A 21,279-nucleotide genomic window follows, 5' to 3' on the forward strand; every position below is an offset into this window, starting at 1 on the left:
GCCTAGGTCGCAGTCGAAAAAATCCCAGGGTTTCACCCAGCATATTGTAAGTCCTTTGTTGTGCTAATAGCACTTAGCATTCGTCAACAAGCAACACAAATAATCATCCAGCCTGACCACAAGGCGCTAAACAGTAATTTAACGAAGCTAATTTGCCTTGAGAAATGTTAGTAATCGAGGTACTTGAATCATTCAACAAATTGTTACAGCCTAGTTAAAGCAACACAATCCTCCTACCTTGTAGCAACCGATTGCCTTGTTGATCTCTCCCTCTCTTTCATAGAGCTGTCCCAGGAATTTGTGTGCTTTGGGATCCCTCTCCTGCACTTTGAGATACTCCGATACATGCCTGAGGAGAGCATTAGATGCGTACAGTCAAGGACAACAAAAGAAATTAATTTTTTTTCCCTACAATAAAGGTGCTTACCGTTTTGCAAGTTCATATTCTTTTGCTTCAAAGTACAGTTTTGCAAATAGAAATCCTCTGACAGGCTTCTGTAGAAAAAAAGGAAAACAATATAGAAACATTTATTATCTGGAAACAGGGTTTCCCTTAGTGTGTAATAAGCCTGGCGGGCCACCAGGCTTTCCTTGTGCCCCTACCAGGCTTAGTGTTGCATATTTACTTAAGTTTCTTTAAAATGTTTGCATTTTTTAAGACTTTTCAGTTGGTGTTCAGATATTAATGATAGTGTTATTACAAGAGATACTTTTAAAATTCCTGTCAACTTTAAACATTTTTTAACTCAAAAACAATGCGGACCGCTGATTGAATGATTTCCTGAGCGCAGAACCTCTGGGCTTAGCAAGTTTTCTGGGGGAAACCTTGAAACAGAACTGGAAAAGTTGTAGCTTAAAGATGCTGGACTGAAGTCAGTAGCGTTGGGCAGCAACTACTTATATATACTTGAGTAGTTTTTTAAAAAAAATTAAAAATAAATACTTTTAGGAGAATTTAACTACATTGCACTTTTTACTTTTACTTGGGTAATTTTATTCTGAAGTATTTCTACTCTTACTTGAGTTAAATTTCTGGATTTTCTACCTACTGAATGAAAAAGAAACATGTTTTAACTAAAAATTCACCACAGACACACACATACAGTTTTGTTAAAGTTTTATACAATTTTTTACTGAAAAAAACTGATTTTGAAAAATTTTACTTTGCCTGATTTTGATACTTGTATGATTTACTGTCATTTCCATCTTTAAAAATACCAAAATGTCCACTTTTTAAATATTAAATGGTTGATAATTTGATCAGTTGAGTAGATCTTCAACTAAAATACCTTTTTATTCTTACTTGAATCATTTCTTGGATAGCTACTTTCCACTTTAACTGTATGTTGAAGTTGTACTACTCTTACATGCGCACAATGTTTGGCTACTCTGGACAACACAGGTGCATGCTTACACACTGATGTCACATTTTTTACATGCACCACCTGACTCGCAAAACAAACACACCCAGAGCCGCCTGCAGCTTTATTTACATGCCAAATTTGTCAAAGCTTGCATTTAGTGACTCCATATAATGAAGAGTTCATCTGTACTCATCTGATAATATACATATTTTATTGTACGCAGAGTCTGATCTCCTTACGTAACCAAAGCCTCGCCGTTCAGTACTCTGTGTTCAAAATAAGCCGATGTATGTCATTCATGCTATCGCTGTCGACCTTTAATCCGTGAAGAATTACATCTATGCCAAGTTAAACCCGTCCGGAGAGTCATTTCACTAAATCTAAAAAAACAATAATCCCTGTTCTCTTGGATTTTTATCTGCCCTTCATTCAGTTTCAAAAAAGCGGAAGTACATGATTAGTTTTATTCTGCTTCAGGCAGACTTAGTTTGTTGTTTAGAGCCTAATCAGACTCTTTCTGGCCTCACAAAGAGAATCTATAACTTCAGATTGATTCTGAAAAAGAAAACACAAAACTAGTCAGTGAGCTGAGAAATAAAGATTCGTAAACCCATAAAAATACTAACAGTAAAGCAACACTGTAGTTTCTAACAGAAAATTATTTAAAGATTTTTATTCATATTTTAATGCATTATTTATAATCAGTTTGAGACATGAACTCAAACTTATTAAATGTCGCAATATCTTTTTTTAACTACACACAAATTATTTGAGGAATCAAACCAAAAATAAATCAATTAAAAATATTTCATAAAATACTCCTGTTTGAATCCATCACAATGATGACTTTTTTAAACAAAAATAAATAAACCAATTAATCCAGAATATTCTCTAGTCATCATGTGGAGTAGTGAAAACAAAACTTAATTATTTAGGTCTTAGTAGAAAATCAGCAAAATCAAATATTAAAGAGTAATAAAAGTGTCATTTTTAACTAATTTTATTTGTTTTAAAGTTATTAAACCCACACTCACACAGTGTGACATCACCTCTATCCCCAAGTTAAATAACACCCAAACAGGAAGGACAGAAGAAAATATTTTTATTCTCTTAAAAGAGATAAAAGAGAAGTGGACAGGTCAATGCTGCAGTTTATTTTAAACAGTTAAAACACGTTTTCAATCATCATGCAGAATTTAGCTATTATAACTATTACTACAAAGTATTTTCCTCTGTTGCAACTGTAGTTGTAAGTACTGTGAGAATTAAAATCAAGAGTAAAGTAACTCCAACAGGCATGCCAATACATGTAAATAAATTGTTTTGGTTTGTACTACAGTAGTTGTTAAGGAAGCAAACGTTGTTAGTTCGTCTTAATCCTGGTTTACTATTTAAGCAATAAAGTACGTCAAAATACTCTGACAAAACTTGGTCAAGCCCAGTTTCGTTTCACACACCGGGATGGACTTTGGATCTGCTTTTTGCATCGTCCCGTGTGAAGCTTAGCTGCGGGCAAATCACCGTTATTTACAGCATCAATTAATATTTCAAAAAGGTCACTAAAAGAATAGTAAAGAAGTCAGTGTGATGCGTGACAAGCTGGCGCTATTTTATGAAACCTACGGGCAACCGCGCATTTCAAGGCAGGACGATAACGCTGAAGTTGGCATCCGATTCGTAGAGTGAATAAAGGGCTATTCCACTTATTTTACAAGAGATAGACAATGATTGCCCAGCTCGAGTTGGACATTTGAGAGAATTAGCACACGCCAAAGCTGAACTGGACTATTTTACACTGAAATAATGAATGTTCATAAATAGGAAGTGATCTGTAAATAAAGGATTCTTAGTCAGCAAGTTGTATACAGTATAACTATGACTACATTTGGCAGTCAACGTTTGAAATTTAGAGAATAAAGGTTTACCTTAAGATGTTGAGATTTAAAGTCGATATAGGTTTCACACTGTTGAATTGGAGTTTATAAAAACTATCCCTTATTTGTTTAAAACCAGTAAACTAGCTACTTACTTGAGTATCGAATCAGATGCTACGTTTCTGAAGCTAACTTATTCGCCATAAAGCCGGTTGATAGCATGTGCCACTAGCCGGAGACGGCTAACAGAGGTTCAACCGACAACAAACATAAATACAAACTCGTGACAAGAACGCGTAGTCAAAACTCCAAGCTGTGTTTGGATAAAATACAGCCAAGTTTGAAGCTAAACGCCGACTGAATGTCACATGCGGCTCAGACCTAGCGGCGGGAGCAGGCTAACATGCTTAGCCGCTGGCACTATCTTACCTCTTTGAGTGAAGGAGAGGAACTCTGTACGGAGGAAACGTAGCGGTCCACTTCAGCCTTACTCCGCCTCATGGCTTCAGATGTCAGAGACTTCTACAAGAGCTAACCTAACCACAGTTCACAGGCTAGAAGAGTTCACGAAATGTAAAAGAAACACTGACATTAACATCACGTTAACTCCCCATAGTGATAATGCGCAGTCAAATGGCAGAGCGCGTTACGTTGTCATGCGCAAACTTGAAACAGACTTTCCGACCAATCAGAGCGGAGTGTTCTCTGACGCACGCTGACGTATTGTATTTTAAAAGAGGCTTGAGATGGTCCAAACATAAAGTAAATAGACATTTTAATAACCTGCACTAAATTTATGAGTGTTTCTGTTTATTAAAAAAAAAGAAGCAATAAAAGAGTCAGAAACATTAAACAAATACAAGTTTAATGTTTCTGTTCCTACTTATACAATGTTTTATCCAGTCTTCATGAGTTCCTTGTTTAGACTTTTGCTTTCTGTTCATGAATGTTATTAATATTAAAAGTTCATATCTAGCATAATTATGTATTCAGCCTCTCTGGGTGTTTTTTTTTTTTGTGGTTGTCATTTTTGCGATTCTAGTCTTGAAATATATTTAGGTCTGGACTTTGTGTCATCCTAATATGTAAATATGCCTCCATCTTCATATATATGGACAAAAGAATAAAATCACAAAATTCTATAGGATTTTTATTTATTTGCACCACAGAAAAATAAACATGCAATATATTTGATTTAGCAAATAAAAGAGTCTATTTTGTTAGAAAGAGATGGATAAATCATTGTAAACCCAAAACTGAACATATGCTTTCATCTTGCAAATTTGGGCTTGATTTATTAAAATGGTGTCCATTCAGTAATAAGATTGAAAATACTTGCTATATTTAGTTTTAGAAATAAATAAAAAGCAGATTTTGGAGCATAAAAGTCTGCTGTTGTGTGAAAGTCAGTGGATGGATGTAGTCGTATTTACTTTGAAGTTAAAAGCAAAAAGTGTGGTTTAATGAAATTCAATTTAAGTTGACCCCAAAGGAAAATTAAATGTAATAAATATTTAATTCATTTCCATTGGAAGATTTGTTTTTCTTCAAAGCAGAGTGTCATCATCATAGATGTGGTATTCTATATATATTTTGACATAAAAAGTATTCCAAGAATGGCTCCCAGAGGAACACCAGGACAGAATTTCATTGGCCCAGATTTATAATGAACAAATAACACAGTAGTCTCTGTCTTTAGCACGTTCCCAGTGTATTTCTAATATGATCAGCTATTTCAAACACAGCACTAACATCGAGTAAAAACAAGATAGTTTCTAGAAGTATTGATGTTAGCGGCTACAAAATTTTAAATGTATCTTAAAGAAGTAAATCTGCTTATAAATGGCCTTTTAAAAGATTTCTGTCAGAAACTTTGCTTTTTAATAAAGCATCTTTTCTTTAAAAAAGTTCTCAAGAACATGAGCCACATTTCTGTCACAATCCTAATTAAATTATGTGAAGCTCTTAACTAGAAAACACCAGTCCACACGGATATCAAGCTTGGGCAAATTGTGTTTATTGTGCCAGTAAATGACTTTAAGCAGCAGTAAAGGAAAACATAAAGCATGCACTGTGATGTGTCTTCAGAGGAAAAGTACGGTACGACACAGGCGTCTTTCCATAAAACATAATCTAGTTGACACATGGCATAACATGGCAAATAAAACTACACCCTGGAGTATTTATAGTGCTGCTGAAGTTCTGCCTAACAGCAACCAGTTCACTGGGTGCTTCTGCATAATACAACTGTGGAATGTTATTTTTTTATTAGTGAATCAAAATACGAAGAGCAAAGCCTTGCAAGGTAAAATACGGCAGCTAAATAATTATTTTGAAACAGAGGGCTGCTGCTTTGTTTTGCAAAGCAGGTCTGAGTTGAGGAAGTAGTTAAGAGGATCGCTTTCATTCACTGGAATTATAGGCAAAAGCTCTTAACATCAAACATGACTCTCACATCCGGTCTCTGCTCATGCCACAAGTTGTAACATGCACACGCAGACACATGTGGCAGCAGTTGCTGCAACTTAAATCCTGTCACAGTGGCACCTGATGTGTTCAGCACTTGTTTTCAACAAATTATTTTTACAAGTGGAGGTTCAGATGTTGGAGTGGACTGCACAGTCACACGTTTCTGCTTTAGCATTATGTATCGACTAATTAAAAGTGGGTAAAAAAAATTGATTAATTTCATTACTATATTTGTGATATTATTTTTCATCATCAAGTTCATTTGTATTGCATTTTTCAGCAACAAAGCATTTTTCATTACCGAATAAGAATTAGATCACCGAATGTCCAATACGTATGACTTAATAACCAGGAATAATTGATATTAAGAAATGCTTGATAGCATGTTAATCAATTATTTATACATTTATTCATTTATAAATTAATAATTAAATACTTCTTACTTTTTTCTACAATAACTGTCTTTATTTCTCTGTGAGTATAAAACTAAAAGCTGTTAAAAATTAAAATTAATACTGTGACGTGTCATCTAAAATACTCCATTCAGTCCAGATGCATGTTAGACAAAATCATTATCTGGAGCACAAATTCTCATTACGTGGTCATTTTACCTTTCAAACTTAATACACATTTAGTTTAGAAAAACAACTGTAACGGTTTATTGCGTTGTGTGTAAACATTTAATAAAACATGTTTATTTAGCTTGTTCTAGGTTTATGTATTGTTATTACTCTAACAGGAGGCAATTCTGGCTTCAGATAACAGATTAAACAACCTTCCAGAACAGCTATTCAGTCTTATTTCCACGTCTCTTATAGTTTATTAAATATAGAACATATAATGTAAATCGCAGTGAAACAAGTGAATGTATAAAGACAGAATTTATGCAAAAAGACACTTGACGAGCGAAGCTAAACCAGTTTAAGGAGGATGAAATCAAGGCACTTTGCAGATGTGGGGCTACAGGTGAGGAGGTCATGGGGTCGCCCACCTCAGGATTTCATCTCCTTCAGCTGCTTAACCGTCGGTTCACTTCCGGGCAGCAGCTTCGGACAGCTTCTTCAGCCGCTTTTTCAGCTCCAACGGGAACTTCTCGTAGCATTTCTTACACACCGGCTTCATGTCGAACTCCACAAACTTGTTCCTGCGGGGTGAAAACACAACCAATTGTAGCAATAAAGCATCTACTGGTACAAAAACGTTGCTGGTTTTTGGCTGCTTTTTTGGCACATTCATTATATCTTTTTGCAAGCAATGGAATGACTGTAAAAAATTAATAAATGATAATTACATCTTTTTATTAAAACTATTTTTTTCTTGTAACATCAAGACGTTTTTCTCGTAAAATTACGTCTTTAATTCTATGACTATATTTTTGTAATTCAACAAAAATTTATGTAGTCTGGCTCTGATATTCCATCGTTCAACACACAGAAGGGATGGTTGAAATAAAAACACTTTTTGAAAATATTTTCTATCATTTATATTTTTTTTAGTAAAGAAAGGTAGGAAAGAAATATTTAAAATCAGATCAACTAGTCATAAAAAAAGGGGGATTTTATTTTTAAGCCACATCGCCTAGCCCTAGCACTTACAGTACATTCACAAAAAGAAGCTAAATCTAAGACAAAACTAATTTACAAGTAACATTTTCACAAGATTTCAAGTGTGCTAAGATATTTTCACTAGCAACTAGACCAAAAATACATGGTAACATTTTGTGTTTTAAGGTTAGCAGTCTTCCTTGCTTCCTCAAAGTCATTCTCCTCCTTTTCCCAAAGGTGACATTACGCTTCCTTTAACAGGTTAGAGTCAGTTTATGAGCTTCACAAAACATGTTCATTACATTTTTAGAACAACATAATTCATAATAGTAATATTTTAGTCTGAAGAGTTCTGCCTATTTTGAGCTCCTTTCAGAACCAACTGCCAAATATACTAGAGTTCCGCTCAGGTTGCCAGGTGACGGGCTGGGGTTGCTAGGTAACGGCACACCGCCAATGGAATGTGATTTAACAAACAGGAGGATTTTTGAAACAATTCATTTTCTAGAAATTAAAAGGCAATTCCTTGTCCAAAAAAAACAATGGGGTGGTTTTCAGGCACTTGGATTGATTTTTTCCAGTTTTTGTTTTCACTCAGCCGTTTCTACAGTATTTACGCTATCAGGACTGGATCACGCATAGCAACAAGAGGAAGCTTTAGATTTGCTCAGATGATGGCAGAAAGCTGCCGGATGTGATTATGGATTTACTCCTAACACCAGACAGATCGGGGGGAACCAGGAAACAAAGCATTCCCTTCAGCCTGGGGCTGATTCTGATTCTGCTGTTTGCACAGCAAGTTCTGGCCAAATGCTGATCTTCATTTCCTGCTTAGAGTCGGTCACGTGCGGGAAAAACATTTCAGTATTACGTCACTCAACTAAGCCAAATCTCTGCTTCAATGAGTGTTAGAGAGGTTTTAGGGTTAAATGTGGCGGGAAAAGCAGAAAACTGACGGAAGGTTAAAACTGACCAAAGGAGGAACAGCCGCAAGGAGGACAGAGAGCAAGGGAGTATCAAAGACACATGGGTATCAGCGGTTTCTTCTTCTTCTCTTTTGAGTCACGTTCACGCTTGGCCAGCCGACGTCTCAAATCGTCTGGGAGTCTTTCGAAGCAGTGTTTGCACACAGGCTTCAGATCCACCTCAACAAATTTATCCCTGACAGAGCAGGGACGATGGATAGATGAACGGCAGAGAAGGTAGTTCAGGAGGAAAAAGACGTGTTTGGGGTCAGCAGAGAAGAAAAATAAGCAACAGGAGAGATGGAAGAAAAAATAACAGACAGATTAGAAATCAGGAAAGATAAGACTGAAAATAATGATTCAAAGCAGAAAAATAAGTCTCAACTGAAGAGCATGCAAAGAAGAAATCCTCTGGCGTAAATCATGAACTTATATTTATATTAATGTCCAAAAGGTACAATTACAAGCAGAGAGGGTCAGACCAGGATGGAAAACAGTGCTCCAAAGTCAAATTAAATAAAACAATAATACTGGTTTGAAAGCTCATTCTCCATTTATTGCTAAAAATAATAAATAAGACGTAGTCATGAATGCACAGAAATATGGTGAAGATTATTGTTAACATAGGTGACTCTGAATAACTTAGAAGAAATGTCATTAAATATATTACAATTAATAAATTTGCTTAAACGAGTGAAAATTATATAGATTACTTATGCAGCATCTAAAAATTAAAAGGATTTATTAAATTTAGGCGATCATGTTTTATAATGGAATACTAAATATTTAGTTTCTTAGACAAATTTGATATTCTAAATATTTTTTAAACAAAAATTGCCACTTTAAGTTTTTTTTTTTGTTTAATTTTAAATGCACACTGTATATTATTTTCACAATTTTGGCTTAATTGCTACTCTGAATAGGTTGTTCTTTAAGCTTGTCTTTGAATCTCTGTAATCCAGTTAATGATTAATCAACTGATAAATTAGTTGATCACTTTCAATAATTGATTTATCACAATTAATTCAATTAATTGTTTCAACCCTGCTAGAAATGTATCATTTGTGTGCAATGACACATAAGGGTGTCACTTTTTGAAGCAGATAAAAATTTGATGATAATTTAAATTAATTGATTTGCGGTTTATTTCCTGTTCTGATCATTAATCAGTCACTAACAGCTGCATAAACCTCTGAATAAAGAGCATCTGAACTGTTTATGTGTTGATAAAACGTGTAACTTACTTGAGAGTGAGCTTGGTGTTGCAGGTAGAGCAGGCGAAGCAGTTGACACACCAGGCCTTGTTGAGGGCAGACACCACTGGAAATAAACAATCACAGAGAGAAGATTATAAATACATTATTTTGATTTACTGGACAAACTAAAACTAATTTGATCAAATACATCGATTCAGAATAACAGTGTTAAAGAGAATTTCCTCACCGTCTCCCTCAATGACACGATTGCAGTGATAGCAAACATCTCCAAACAGCTAAGGAAGAAACAGAAGATTAGCAACGGAGCAAAATGTTTTTTTTTTTTTCATGGCTCACCCAACGTGCAATTTTCATAAAACTTAAAAACAAAAAAGGTGCTGGATTACAATGTATCTGAAAGAATAAACTCAAGAAATTACAGAAACATTAAACTTCAATTATTGATGGTAAAATGTCAGAATCAGATTAGTTTTACCTGGTTATAGTGTGTTTGTCCCCTGGTTGTTTGTGTTTGTTACTCGGTTGTTTATGGTGTGTTTGTCACCTGGTTGTTTGTGTGTTACCTAGTTATAGTGTGTTTGTTACCTTGTTATAGTGTGTTTGTTACCTTGTTATAGTTTGTTTGTTACCTAGTTATAGTGTGTTTGTTACCTAGTTATAGTGTGTTTGTTACCTAGTTATAGTGTGTTTGTTACCTAGTTATAGTGTGTTTGTTACCTAGTTATAGTGTGTTTGTTACCTAGTTATAGTGTGTTTGTTACCTGGTTGTAGTGAGTCTCACAGTAAGCCAGGCCTTTGCGCTCGTAGTGACGGTGACCCAGGAAGGGTTTCTCACACTTAGCACACACAAAATGCTGCAAGCACAACCCAAGGCCCACCACACATGGTTAGTGCATAAGTCAGTCAGTGACATCATCACACTCACCAGTACATTATTATTTTGTTACACTATGAGGCCAAAAAACAACAAAGTTCATTCCAGATGTGCTGCTGATGCATCCGCACAGGGACTGGGGAAATATTAATAATAGAAGTTGTAAATTGTTCCTTCAAGATGAGAAAATCACCTACGTTTTAAAATATTCTGCTGACTAATAAATTGTGAATAAATACATATTAGATTTGACTTAAATTTTAGTTAAGACCCATAACAGTTTTAAAGCTGTATAATTTATCTCTGTGAGCAATACTTTGATATAAAGCATTTTTCCTTAGTGACTTATTCACCAATGGATTATCCCTCTACAATAAACTTCCAATTAAATCTTTAAAAAGTGGCTAAGTTATAAAAAGTAGACAATATTAGTCAGCTTTTTATTTTTTACAGCAAATATAAACCAGTATATTTTGTTAAAATATAAATGGGCAATAAATCACATGTGACCTTTACGTCACTGTATGTGAGCTCTATAATGTTGTGCAATGAAAATACAAAAGAACATATTTTGTATTTATTTATTTTGTATTTAAAAGTCACACAGATTTTCAGGTTTCAATTTAATTTAAATTTATAATTTATCTGTAAGTATTTTATTAATATACAGTTGTTTATATTGGTTTTAGATATATTGATATTTACTGGGGCATATTTTTTTTTACTGCAATGGTTGTAACAAGTAAATTTCCGTGCTGTGGGATTAATAAAGTACTATTCTATTCTATCTACAGTAAACCCTGCATGAAGGCTGGTTAATTTCAGTCAGGCAGGGAGACGGGTAGCATTCAACACTCAAACAGGTGCACAGCGCCTCCCTCACCATGTCAAAGTGTCTCTCACAATAGGCACGGCCGCCTCGTTCGTAAAATGGGTGGCCCTGAAACGGGCGCTCACATACAGTACACACATGATGCTAAACATTGGGAAAACAGAGAAACTGACTGTGAATGTGAAAAACTGGGAAAAAGAATTAAGTTGATTAATTTAACATGACAGACGCTTAAAGCCTACAGACATAAATCTGTTTGTTTATAAGTATTGACTGGGTAGTATAATGTGAATAATTCTGTCTCCAACTTCTATGTTACGATTAGGGATGCAAAACAATTAATCAACTTATAATTAACTGTCAATTAATGGTTTATTAGATTAAAATGACTTCCAGTTGATTAACTAACTTTAGTGTTGTAGTTTGGCCACCATCCAGCAGAGGGCGCCAGTGGTCATTCTTAAACTTTAAACGTAATTATTAACCATATGGAATTAAAGATGGCAGCTATTCCAGAATAGGTAAGAGAAACAGTCCGGTTACGATTTTGTTTTGAAATATAAACACATGACAAGCTTTTTAAGTTTTGTTTTAATAAAACGCATTCAGCTGAGCTGCATGGTGGAGCAAAGATGGCACATTAGGGCCATTGTAGGTAGAAACAAAAGAACACATTTCAACAAAAACTCTGAACATTTTAGATTAAGTCCACATACTTTCTAGAAAAAAGATTGACATTTCCATAGCTTTCAAAGTAGAAAGTGATTAACTTTTCAGAAATTTCATTCATGGAGCGAAGTTTTAACTTTCCTTCAAGAGCAACCAGAAATTGTACTTCTGTATGAACATCTGTTCATATTTTATACTTTTAATCTTATTTTTTCTCTCAGCAACTTCAGAGATTAGTGTTTTGTTGTATTTTATAAATATGTCTAAGTTTAATAATGTGAGAGAGTGAAATTCTCTGTTTATTTAGTCACTATTTAATAAATCTGACACAAAATAATGTTAAAAATTAATGTTTTTCTCTTCAAACTCAGTATATTATGAAAAATGAAGCCCTTCAGGTTATGGAAAGACAATCAGCTCTTTTCATACAAGACAAAATTGACGCTTATCAATTAATCGCAAGTCGACTGATAAGACCAGTCATTTTCAGATTAACTCGTTAATTGATCATTTGGATCCCTATTTGCTACCTGTTGAATTTTTAGGTGGAATAATTGTTTAAAAATCGCACCTCGACGTGCCACTGCTTGCCCATGGCGTTGACCACGCGGCCCTCGATGGGTCTCCTGCAGGCCCCGCAGATTGGGACGCCCATCTTGTCATGGCAGGGCAGACAGTAGAGCTCGCCTTTCAGCTCCCTAGCATCTGCTGTCAACTCCTTACTGCAGAGATTTCAAACAAATCAGGAGGTTTAATGGCATTAAACCACAGCTGAACTGACATAGAAATGTAATTTCTATTTTGGAAAAAAAAAAGAAGCAAAACATGAGTTGGAAAGAATAGTCACATTTATGTTCAAAGAAGTAGAATATTTACCAAGATTTTCAACTATTTTCTAGTACTTGGGTGCACATTATTTATGCCTACAAAGACAGTTGCCTAACCTTTCCACTAGATGGGAGTACAGGGGTTTTAGTCAATCAACCGAGTTTTTCTTCAAAATATATTTTTAGAAAAACAAAGCAAAGATTTATAACACCAACTCTAAAATCTTGGTTAATATCCTCTAAAATTTGTATTTAAATGCTAAAACTTTGACATTTCCCTGCATGGATGAGAATTTTCAATGAAATCCACATTAATTGCATCATGCAGACCTCTCACTTATTTTTGCTTGTGACTGTGTTTACCCGCAGTTGTTGCAGTTGAAGTGATCTGGGTGATAGGGGTCGTTCTTGAAAAGCAGCGGCTGCTCGTCAATGATGGCGTGACACTTCTGACAGACATATTTTCCCAGTCCACGGGCTTTCTCCTTGTTGTGACAAGGGCGACAAAGATGCCTACAGAGACAGAAGAAAAATAGAGGGGCGATTTTGATTAGAAACTAAGTCTCTTGTGGGATCGATAAGGTTGAAAACTTTAATTTCTAAAGGTTATTTGACATACAGAGTGATATCAGATGAAAGTCAAGGGCCATTTCAAGCAGAATAATCAGTACCGGATACAAACCAGTAATAAAGTAACAACTTCTTACACCGATGTTTTATACAGTTAATAGACACTAAAAGTTAATAGCACATTCAAGTCATTCTATTAATGTGGTGGAGGACATTAAGGATTAATTGGAGCGCATAATAGTCTCATCTTAAGCTCATCTAAGATCAGCTTAAAACACAGTTTCTGTTTATAAAGAGTTGTGCATCCAGAAGGTATAAACAGTATGATATTCAAAGCAATAAGCACTTATAATTGAAAACTACTAATACATTTAAGGGGTGTTTATTCTATAATTAGCTCTAATCTTCCAGCACAGGTTACACTTTAAAACAAACTCTAGTTACCACACGCATGCGCAATGCACAGCGGACGCATTACATAGAGACCAACAAAAAGAAAATATATGGACACTTTTGACCAATGTGCAAGAGAAAAATACATTAACAAAATCGCTGCTGTCAGGATTGACCCGTAGGAGACAGAGAAGGAAAATATATCAGACGATGTGGACAAGCTGCCGATCTAGTTAACTACGTACTTCATTATAGCTTTTCTGACCATGGATGAGTTTCCCAGCCTGAAGTTCATGAACGCATACAAACAACGTTCAAACGGATTTGTAAAGGACTTACGAAGTCTTCGTGTTAATAACAAGGTTCTGGTGACAGGCAGAGTTTGTGTAAAATAGTAACATACACGTAGGCAACACGTACGTGTTAGCTAGCAGCTAAAAGCTACATCAGTTAAGCTAATTTTGCTAGTTCGGCAGTAAGTACTACAGTAAATATCACTGATATTTATCTTAGTATTACACAGAGGTGGAGTACTCACAAATCGTGTTCGAGTAATAGTTGTCATGTACTTATATTATTTGTATAAGTTAGGAACGAGGCGAAAGCTAGTTCTAAGTTTGTGGCTTGTTTATTGTTGTCATAGCAACTCCATGGCAACTGCCAGCAAAGACAAAGTTCAGGAACGTGTGACGTGACATGAGCAATAACTTTATGTCAATTAAAATGTGTTTTAAGGTTTAGGTAAATTCTCTTGTTTAAATACAGAGGTATTTTTATTGGAACATTCGCACCCACAACACCCACTAAATATGAATTAAATATGAGAGTTAATGACTGAACTAACACTGACCGTCCAGCGTTTTTAACAAATCCAACATCTGCGAGAACGGCCTGGCAAAGGTCACAGCAGAAACACTCGGGGTGCCAGCTGTTGTTCATCGCCTTGATCACACGGCCAATGATGAATTCACCTGAGAGGAGAACAAACGTTTACAGAAACAACAGCAACGAAGCGGTTTGGCTCTTAAAATCCAGGTCTGTTCTCATTTGGTTCTGAACAAGAAGAAAGGTTTATGCTCACCACACTGATGGCAACAAGGAGCGAACAGCATCTGGAAGTCATGTTCGCAGTACTTCCTGCCTTCAAACTGTCAAAACAAATATTATTATATTATATGTTGTAATTCAAAAGTTTCTCACTTTAACTCCAGCATAAAGTATATATATATATATATATATATATATATATATATATATATATATATATATATATATACATTTTAACATGTTAAAAGTTATTGATGTTAAAAGTTATTGATGTTTGCTCATGATGGCATGCAAATATATAGTCAGATATGGATATAGATAATGTTGAATATATGTTTAAGCAATATTTAATCACAAAATAGTGGTATAAAATACAAATAGTGGGGATAATTACAGAGAAAAAGTGAATAATTTCACAGCAAAACATCTGAACATGAAGAAGGAAATGGTTAGTTTGATCTTTGTCATTAGATTAACTGCAGCTGTGGATGTTTCCTGGATTTCATTTTATCTCTGTGTACTTATAGCAACATGAACAGTAAGGGAAGGAAAAACTGATCTCCTTGTCTTTGATGTGTATTGATTATTGATCAGGTTGTGTGGTTCGCATTAGAGGCCTTGTGTTGTTCGGGGAATCTGAGAACATCTGGCCTTGTTTCAACATCTGTGCAGAAATAGTTTATTGGAAAAGCAGCTTTTAATAATTCAATAGTGTTTAAAGGTTGTGTTGACCTTGGTTTACTTCTCTGCCTATCAGGTGAAAACTAAGCATTGGTTTATATTTGCTGCAGAACATTTTGTGCGCCAAAGAGTTTTCTACAGGTTGTTTTATACTGACTGCACATTTTATCATAATATTTTAAATTATGAGAGTAAAGCAGCAATATTATGACAGGAAAGTAACAATAATACTAGAGAAAATGTTCAAATTACTAGAAATAAGTTGTTTTAATGAAAGCAAACTTTTGATTACCAAATTCTAACCTCAAAATATGGTAAACACTCCTCATTTCAGTTTAATATAATTATTATAATTTATTATTATTTATAATTTATTTCGTTATAAAATTACCCCTCCAAAGTATAAAAATTTTATTCTGGTAATATTATGAGTTTATTCAGGCATTATTTCCACTTTGTCATACAACTTTTTTCTTGTATTATTACTACTTTATTCTGGTAATATTGCAACTTTATTCTCATATTATTTTGACTTTATTCTTGCATTACTACAACTCTTTTTCTTGTATTTTTGTGACTTTATTCTGGTAATATTCTGAGTTTATTCTTGTATTATTTCGACTTACTGGGGAATTACTTTATTCTTGTTATATTCTGACTTTTTCATGTAATATCACATGAATAGTTATTTTTATTTTCTCTTAACCAGGGATTAATATCCCAGGTTAAGATTTATCTCGTATTACACATTGTGATTAAAACAATCCAAAATATTTCAATAGTAGCCAATGTTAACCTACATGAACACAAAAAGCAGTTTCAAAATGATTATTTCATTGATTAAGGAAAAAGGGGTATTCACATTTCACATTTTGTTCAGTTTATGTGAGTTTATGAAAAGTGATTTTGCAGAGTTTATGAATGCTTAAAAATCCTTCAATTTGGAAGAAAACTGGTCCAGTGATTGCAAACACAAAACCAGTTATCGCGTTTAGTGTAAAATAGATTTTTTTCACATGACTTTCTTTACCTTAAAGGGGATCAATCATGCAAAATTCACATTTTACCTATTTTTATAGATCCTTTTGGGTTTCTAAAAACAACCCAAGTGCTTAAAAAACACACAGTTGGTAATTGACAATAAGTTAATGTTCTTTCTTTTGTGTCTGGAAAATGAGCCATTTCAAAGACCTTTAGAATGTAACATCACAAATCAGCAGGCACTGCCAGTTACCTAGCAACCTGAGCAAAGCCCAGCCCATTACCTATCAACCCAAGAACATTTGGTCGGCTGATTTTGCTCTACAACGGCTGCTGGAAAAGGCAAAGTGTTTGATTGTTGATTTTACCATCCAGAAACCAGTTGCTGCATTCTTCTTGATTGTCCAGGAGGCCCCACCTCTGCTTTTCAAATATGTACACTTGTATAATTACACACCTGTTGCAGACATTTTCAAATGCGAGTGTAAACATTGTCTAAACAAGTGTAAAATGTAACATGTTTTTTTAAAGCTATAGACCTATTGTAACATGAAATTATTTTAAAACTGCTTTTTGTATTTACTTTTATCTGATATTAAAATTTGTTGGATGATCTGAAGCGTTTAAGCGTGACAAAAAAAGCAAAAACATAAGTCCATTTAATTTTACAGCTCTATAAAAACACACATGCAGAGCATATAGGAAGTGTTCTACACAGCATTTGCTGATTTAGCCTCAGGGAGAGCTTACATCTAAGAGTTATTGCCTCATGCATGTCTTTATTAATTTATCAGGGCAAGTTACCTCATAGAAGAGTCCCTCTGGGAACTGCTGGAAACACTGCGCACAGACGAAGCACTGCTCATGGTAAAGCTCCCCGTTGCTGTTCACTATCTTTTCCGCCGGCGCAAAGCGGCTCTTGCACCGTTCACACATGGCGTTGGCCAGGGCGTTGGCCATGTTGCTGAAGACAGACATGAAAAAAAGAAAATCAGGGCAAAACTCACTGAAATCATGCAAAAAGGGCATAATTTTAAATAAAAATGATTGATTTATCTCGGTTTATGGGTTCGGTGTAAGTTGATTTAACCCAGGCGTAAACAAAGTTTGGATAGGACAATAACTTGGGTCACGCCAGAACACATAAAACATTGTTTAAAAGTTGTTGCCACATTTCCCACAGCATGATAACAGCAGGAAGATTAAACAGAGAGACAGCAGAGAGGGAACATGTGATGTAAGAGTTTCCAGGTTTATTTTGGTTCTGGTTCATCAGGGTGGGAGGCTCAGCGAGGAGTAAAACCTGCATGTTGTCCTTCTGGCACAGCAAGAAGCAGCTGCTAATCAAATCCTAGGTATCAGGACAAACATTGGCTTTTAAATTGAATTTAAGACTACACGACAGGGAAGAAACGACATGTGTAGGATTAACGTTGATCAGATAAAATATTTTTATCACAGTAAAATATGTTTGGTAATGCATCAACAGGGATGGGTGTAATATTTTCTAACATTTAGAAATAAAAATCACAAAGTCTGACACACAAGAAACAAGCCCAACAAGTATGAACTCTTATGAACTGAAGTTATGACTCTTTTCAGTCTGTAATAAAACAAACAGAGTGGATGAAGTAGAATGTTAAACTAGAATAAAATAAGTAAGGATTCCAGATCGAAGCCCTGGTATATGCATTTTGTTCTTGCGTATGTATGAACAGGTTTTTCTCTGACATACTGGTTGCTTGTTCTTTTGTTTTTAAAAAAAAAAATGTTTGAAATAAATAATTAAGACTAGAAACATAAAAATAACTCTGGATGACTGTTGTTAAAATTTTTGTTTACATGGAATTAAGCTAATGTTTTTTAGCTAACATGGACTCAGACTCTATGCCTGTAATATAAATCATGACACTAGTTGTATAAGGATGTAAAAAAGTGGTAAAATTATATATATAAAAAAGTGTGAAATGCCAAAACAGCAGAACAGAAAGATCAACAAATCAAAAATAGATTAAAAAAAATAACATGAATCAATGATGATCTTGATGAAGCAAAAAAAAACAAAAAACAAAAAAACAAGCTTTGATTTTATTACTGTAAAAAAGAAAAACAGGCCTTGGATTTTCTCAGTGTTGGGGAGGTTTGTGATTGGCCCAACTCTATTACAAAAGCAAAACGTTAACAATATGGTTAATCGTACTGAGAAATCTTTGAGATGTAAATTAGTTTGTGTCTCCAAGATGCAACATTTTTATTTTATCTCATGAAAGACAAAAAGGTTTCGAAAGCACAGATGTGGTCTTTTTGTTTATTTGTTTTGCATTTGTCTCCATTTGTTTTGGCTCCGTTTACTTTAAAATGTGAAAATGTGTGCTGAGTTAAAGACTGTGAGGAAATTGTATAGAATGTAAAAGAAAGCTGCAACTGTTTTGGAAAAACTTTAGCCTAGCACTGCTTTAGCCATGCTCAATCTTCTCTTGAATTTTATCGCATTTAATTACAAACTTATCGCCACTTTACCACTGATGTAAAATCAGAACTGTTAGAGTTTTTGACTGGAGTCCATCAGGCAATAAAAACTGTTGTTAAAAACATCTAATAACATCATAACAGTTAATAATTATCTTCACATGAACAATAGAAATTGTGCAATATCATTTATTCATAATGCCTTTGTGCTTTCTCACAGCACTTTAATGCTAATATGGTTGCCCAAGAAGTTGATTTGATTAAAGCTGCATGATATTACGAAATTTTGCAATTGCAATGTCAATCATTGCACAAAGGGCTGTAAAATCTCATTTCTTATAAGGACTTCCATTAAAAACCAAGAGATGACCTTTGATAATGGTGACATTAAATCTAAATACTTGAATGCTTGTAATAAGAATCTAAAATCCAGATAGATGTCCCTGCTCTGCAGTTTAATACCCGATAAGCTGAATGTAGGTAGAAATATGAAGCAGGGAGAGATGTTATGAAAAACGCAGAGAAAGGGGAATTGGAGGAACAATCCTGGCTTTCCTGCTTTCTAAAAGGTCAAAATAGCAGTGTGTGAAGGCAACACACATAAACACACAAGACCACGGAGGATCATCACAAAGTGAAACCATCTGGTAATTTTTACTTAGTTATGCTGACTTTATCACAAAGAAGTCCAAAAGCACATTTAATTTGTTCTCATTTTTGGGTTATGCTCTGAACATCAATATGCAAACAATGTCAGCTTTATGAAGTATTTATTATATTATATACCTTGTATTAAAATGGTGTTTAGCTGGCATGCTCTGTAAAAAAAACCACATTGAGGCAAGATGTGTCCAGTCTGCAGCGGGATTATCACATACACATTTTTCTTCTGGCCCGTTTGGACTGATATCAAAACACTCTGACAGCCCTGCCCTGTCCGAAGGATTTGTGTGAGGAAGTGATACATCCCTCAGGCATTTCCACAGTCATATCTGCCTTTAACAGCACCCATAGCCAAACCGAACACATTTATATAGCTTGGGAAAGAAAGACCTTTTCTAATTAAATTTAATCTAATTTTCCATATCTCTCTGCTTTGTTTTTGTTGGGATCTGCTCAAAAGCTGCTTTTATGAGTCTAAATTAAATTCATACTTGAGGTAGAGAAAGAAAGCAAAGAGTTATGTTCTCACAACTCTAAAGACTGGCACCTGGAAAGAGTTTACAAGGCAACAGGAAGTAAAAATCCTGCTTAGAACTTTGCTTTGTACCATAGCCATGTGTTTTCTTTTTTGGTTCATGTATTTGTATAAATAATATGCTGTATCAACAGGAGGAACAAAAAAAGAGATGAAGCCAGCAAGAAAAAGTATGAGAGAAGCATCTTCCTGAAGCAAAAACTTGTTCAGCCTGCATTCCCATATGGCATCAGTTTGTCATTCTTTACGCTTTGAACTTTTGATTTGCAGTAAAGTCAGCACATTGTCCAATTGTAATTACTGCTTTTCTGCTTTGTGAAGACAGTATGGGTGAACATTTGCTCCTCCAGATTCTCATATCAGCTGAAACGCATTTCCAGGGATCCAAAAAAATGTATAAAACAAATACCTTCAGCAGTTAGAAATCATCAGTAGTGGGCTAATAACAGCGCTAACTGTTAGCGCACATAGCTTCACCTAAATTAATTTTTCCAGGTAAATTCTAAATCTCTGATTTCTTTTGCTGTTTTGTAAATTTTTAATTGAATAAAGGTTAAAATACATGTTTTTGAATATTGACTGTAAAAATGATTCTGGTAGTTAGACGTTGCTATTCATGCTCTTATTTTGAAGTATGTAGAGTAGTTCTGTTTCCTCACTATTCTCTCTTTTTACACTATTTCAATGACAAAACATACACAACACAATAAAACAAAGATATAAACATAAATATATATAAATTAAAATTAAATGTAATCTTTCAAAGGCAGATATAATTTGAACTGAAGTTAGCGCTTTAGCATTAGCTTCCACTAAATGTGGGTGTAGTTCTTTAGCGTTAGTGCCATTACAGTTTATGATTAGTGCTTTAGGATTAGCGCAACTAACCTTTTAGTTAGAGTGCCTACCTCAGCAAATTATACATTTTATTTCAGGTACTGTTGTGATGTTACTAAAAGTGCAAAAAGTAATTTCTTTCCGTCTTTTTAAATAACTATGATTGTTCAGGATGTCAGAACAAACAACCCAAAAGAGCATAAATACTGCTCTTAAAGAAATCTACAACTGCCCACACTTACTGTATATAATCACTTGATCACTCGATATAACTTCTTCCTCCAAAACTGCAGATAATTGGTTGTTTACATTTTGAGCTACCCTCACTACATCACAAAATGACCCAATTCTACAATGCCATGCATTTTGTAGTAGTTTGTGAGAAATATATATTGTTAAAAGCACAGTAGTTTGTTTTTCAAATGAGGTCTTGGGTTTATTGTGTCACAGACTCTTTAAGTTTCAGTA

At 34.6% G+C, this 21,279-nt stretch overlaps 2 protein-coding genes across 9 annotated transcripts in view; both read right to left on the reverse strand.

The window, feature by feature from the left end:
• The window catches only part of ranbp2 (RAN binding protein 2), a 32,640-nt gene extending 28,743 nt beyond the window's left edge, over positions 1-3,897 (reverse strand). For both annotated transcript variants that reach the window (XM_044130778.1, XM_044130777.1), the window contains exons 1-3: positions 3,668-3,897; positions 428-495; positions 238-349 (exon numbers count right to left, since the gene is read on the reverse strand). In XM_044130778.1, the coding sequence (XP_043986713.1) occupies positions 238-349; positions 428-495; positions 3,668-3,739 (252 nt within the window). In that variant the 5' untranslated portion in view covers positions 3,740-3,897. The remainder of the gene's footprint in view (positions 1-237; positions 350-427; positions 496-3,667) is intronic.
• A 1,336-nt stretch (positions 3,898-5,233) lies between these two features.
• The window catches only part of lims2 (LIM and senescent cell antigen-like domains 2), a 34,004-nt gene continuing 17,958 nt past the window's right edge, over positions 5,234-21,279 (reverse strand). For 4 of the 7 annotated variants that reach the window (XM_044130784.1, XM_044130787.1, XM_044130783.1 and 1 more), the window contains exons 2-10: positions 17,112-17,271; positions 14,680-14,746; positions 14,449-14,569; positions 12,999-13,148; positions 12,380-12,530; positions 10,195-10,287; positions 9,660-9,708; positions 9,461-9,536; positions 8,229-8,412 (exon numbers count right to left, since the gene is read on the reverse strand). In XM_044130784.1, coding sequence (XP_043986719.1) covers positions 8,268-8,412; positions 9,461-9,536; positions 9,660-9,708; positions 10,195-10,287; positions 12,380-12,530; positions 12,999-13,148; positions 14,449-14,569; positions 14,680-14,746; positions 17,112-17,271 — 1,012 coding nt within the window. In that variant the 3' untranslated portion in view covers positions 8,229-8,267. Of the gene's footprint in view, positions 6,852-8,228; positions 8,413-9,460; positions 9,537-9,659; positions 9,709-10,194; positions 10,288-11,190; positions 11,284-12,379; positions 12,531-12,998; positions 13,149-14,448; positions 14,570-14,679; positions 14,747-17,111; positions 17,272-21,279 lie in introns of those variants that run through there. The other 3 variants (XM_044130786.1, XM_044130782.1, XM_044130781.1) reach the window with 2 other exon arrangements.

Source organism: Gambusia affinis, linkage group LG11 (assembly GCF_019740435.1).
Source record: "Gambusia affinis linkage group LG11, SWU_Gaff_1.0, whole genome shotgun sequence".
In the NCBI taxonomy this organism is placed as follows: Eukaryota; Metazoa; Chordata; class Actinopteri; order Cyprinodontiformes; family Poeciliidae; genus Gambusia; species Gambusia affinis.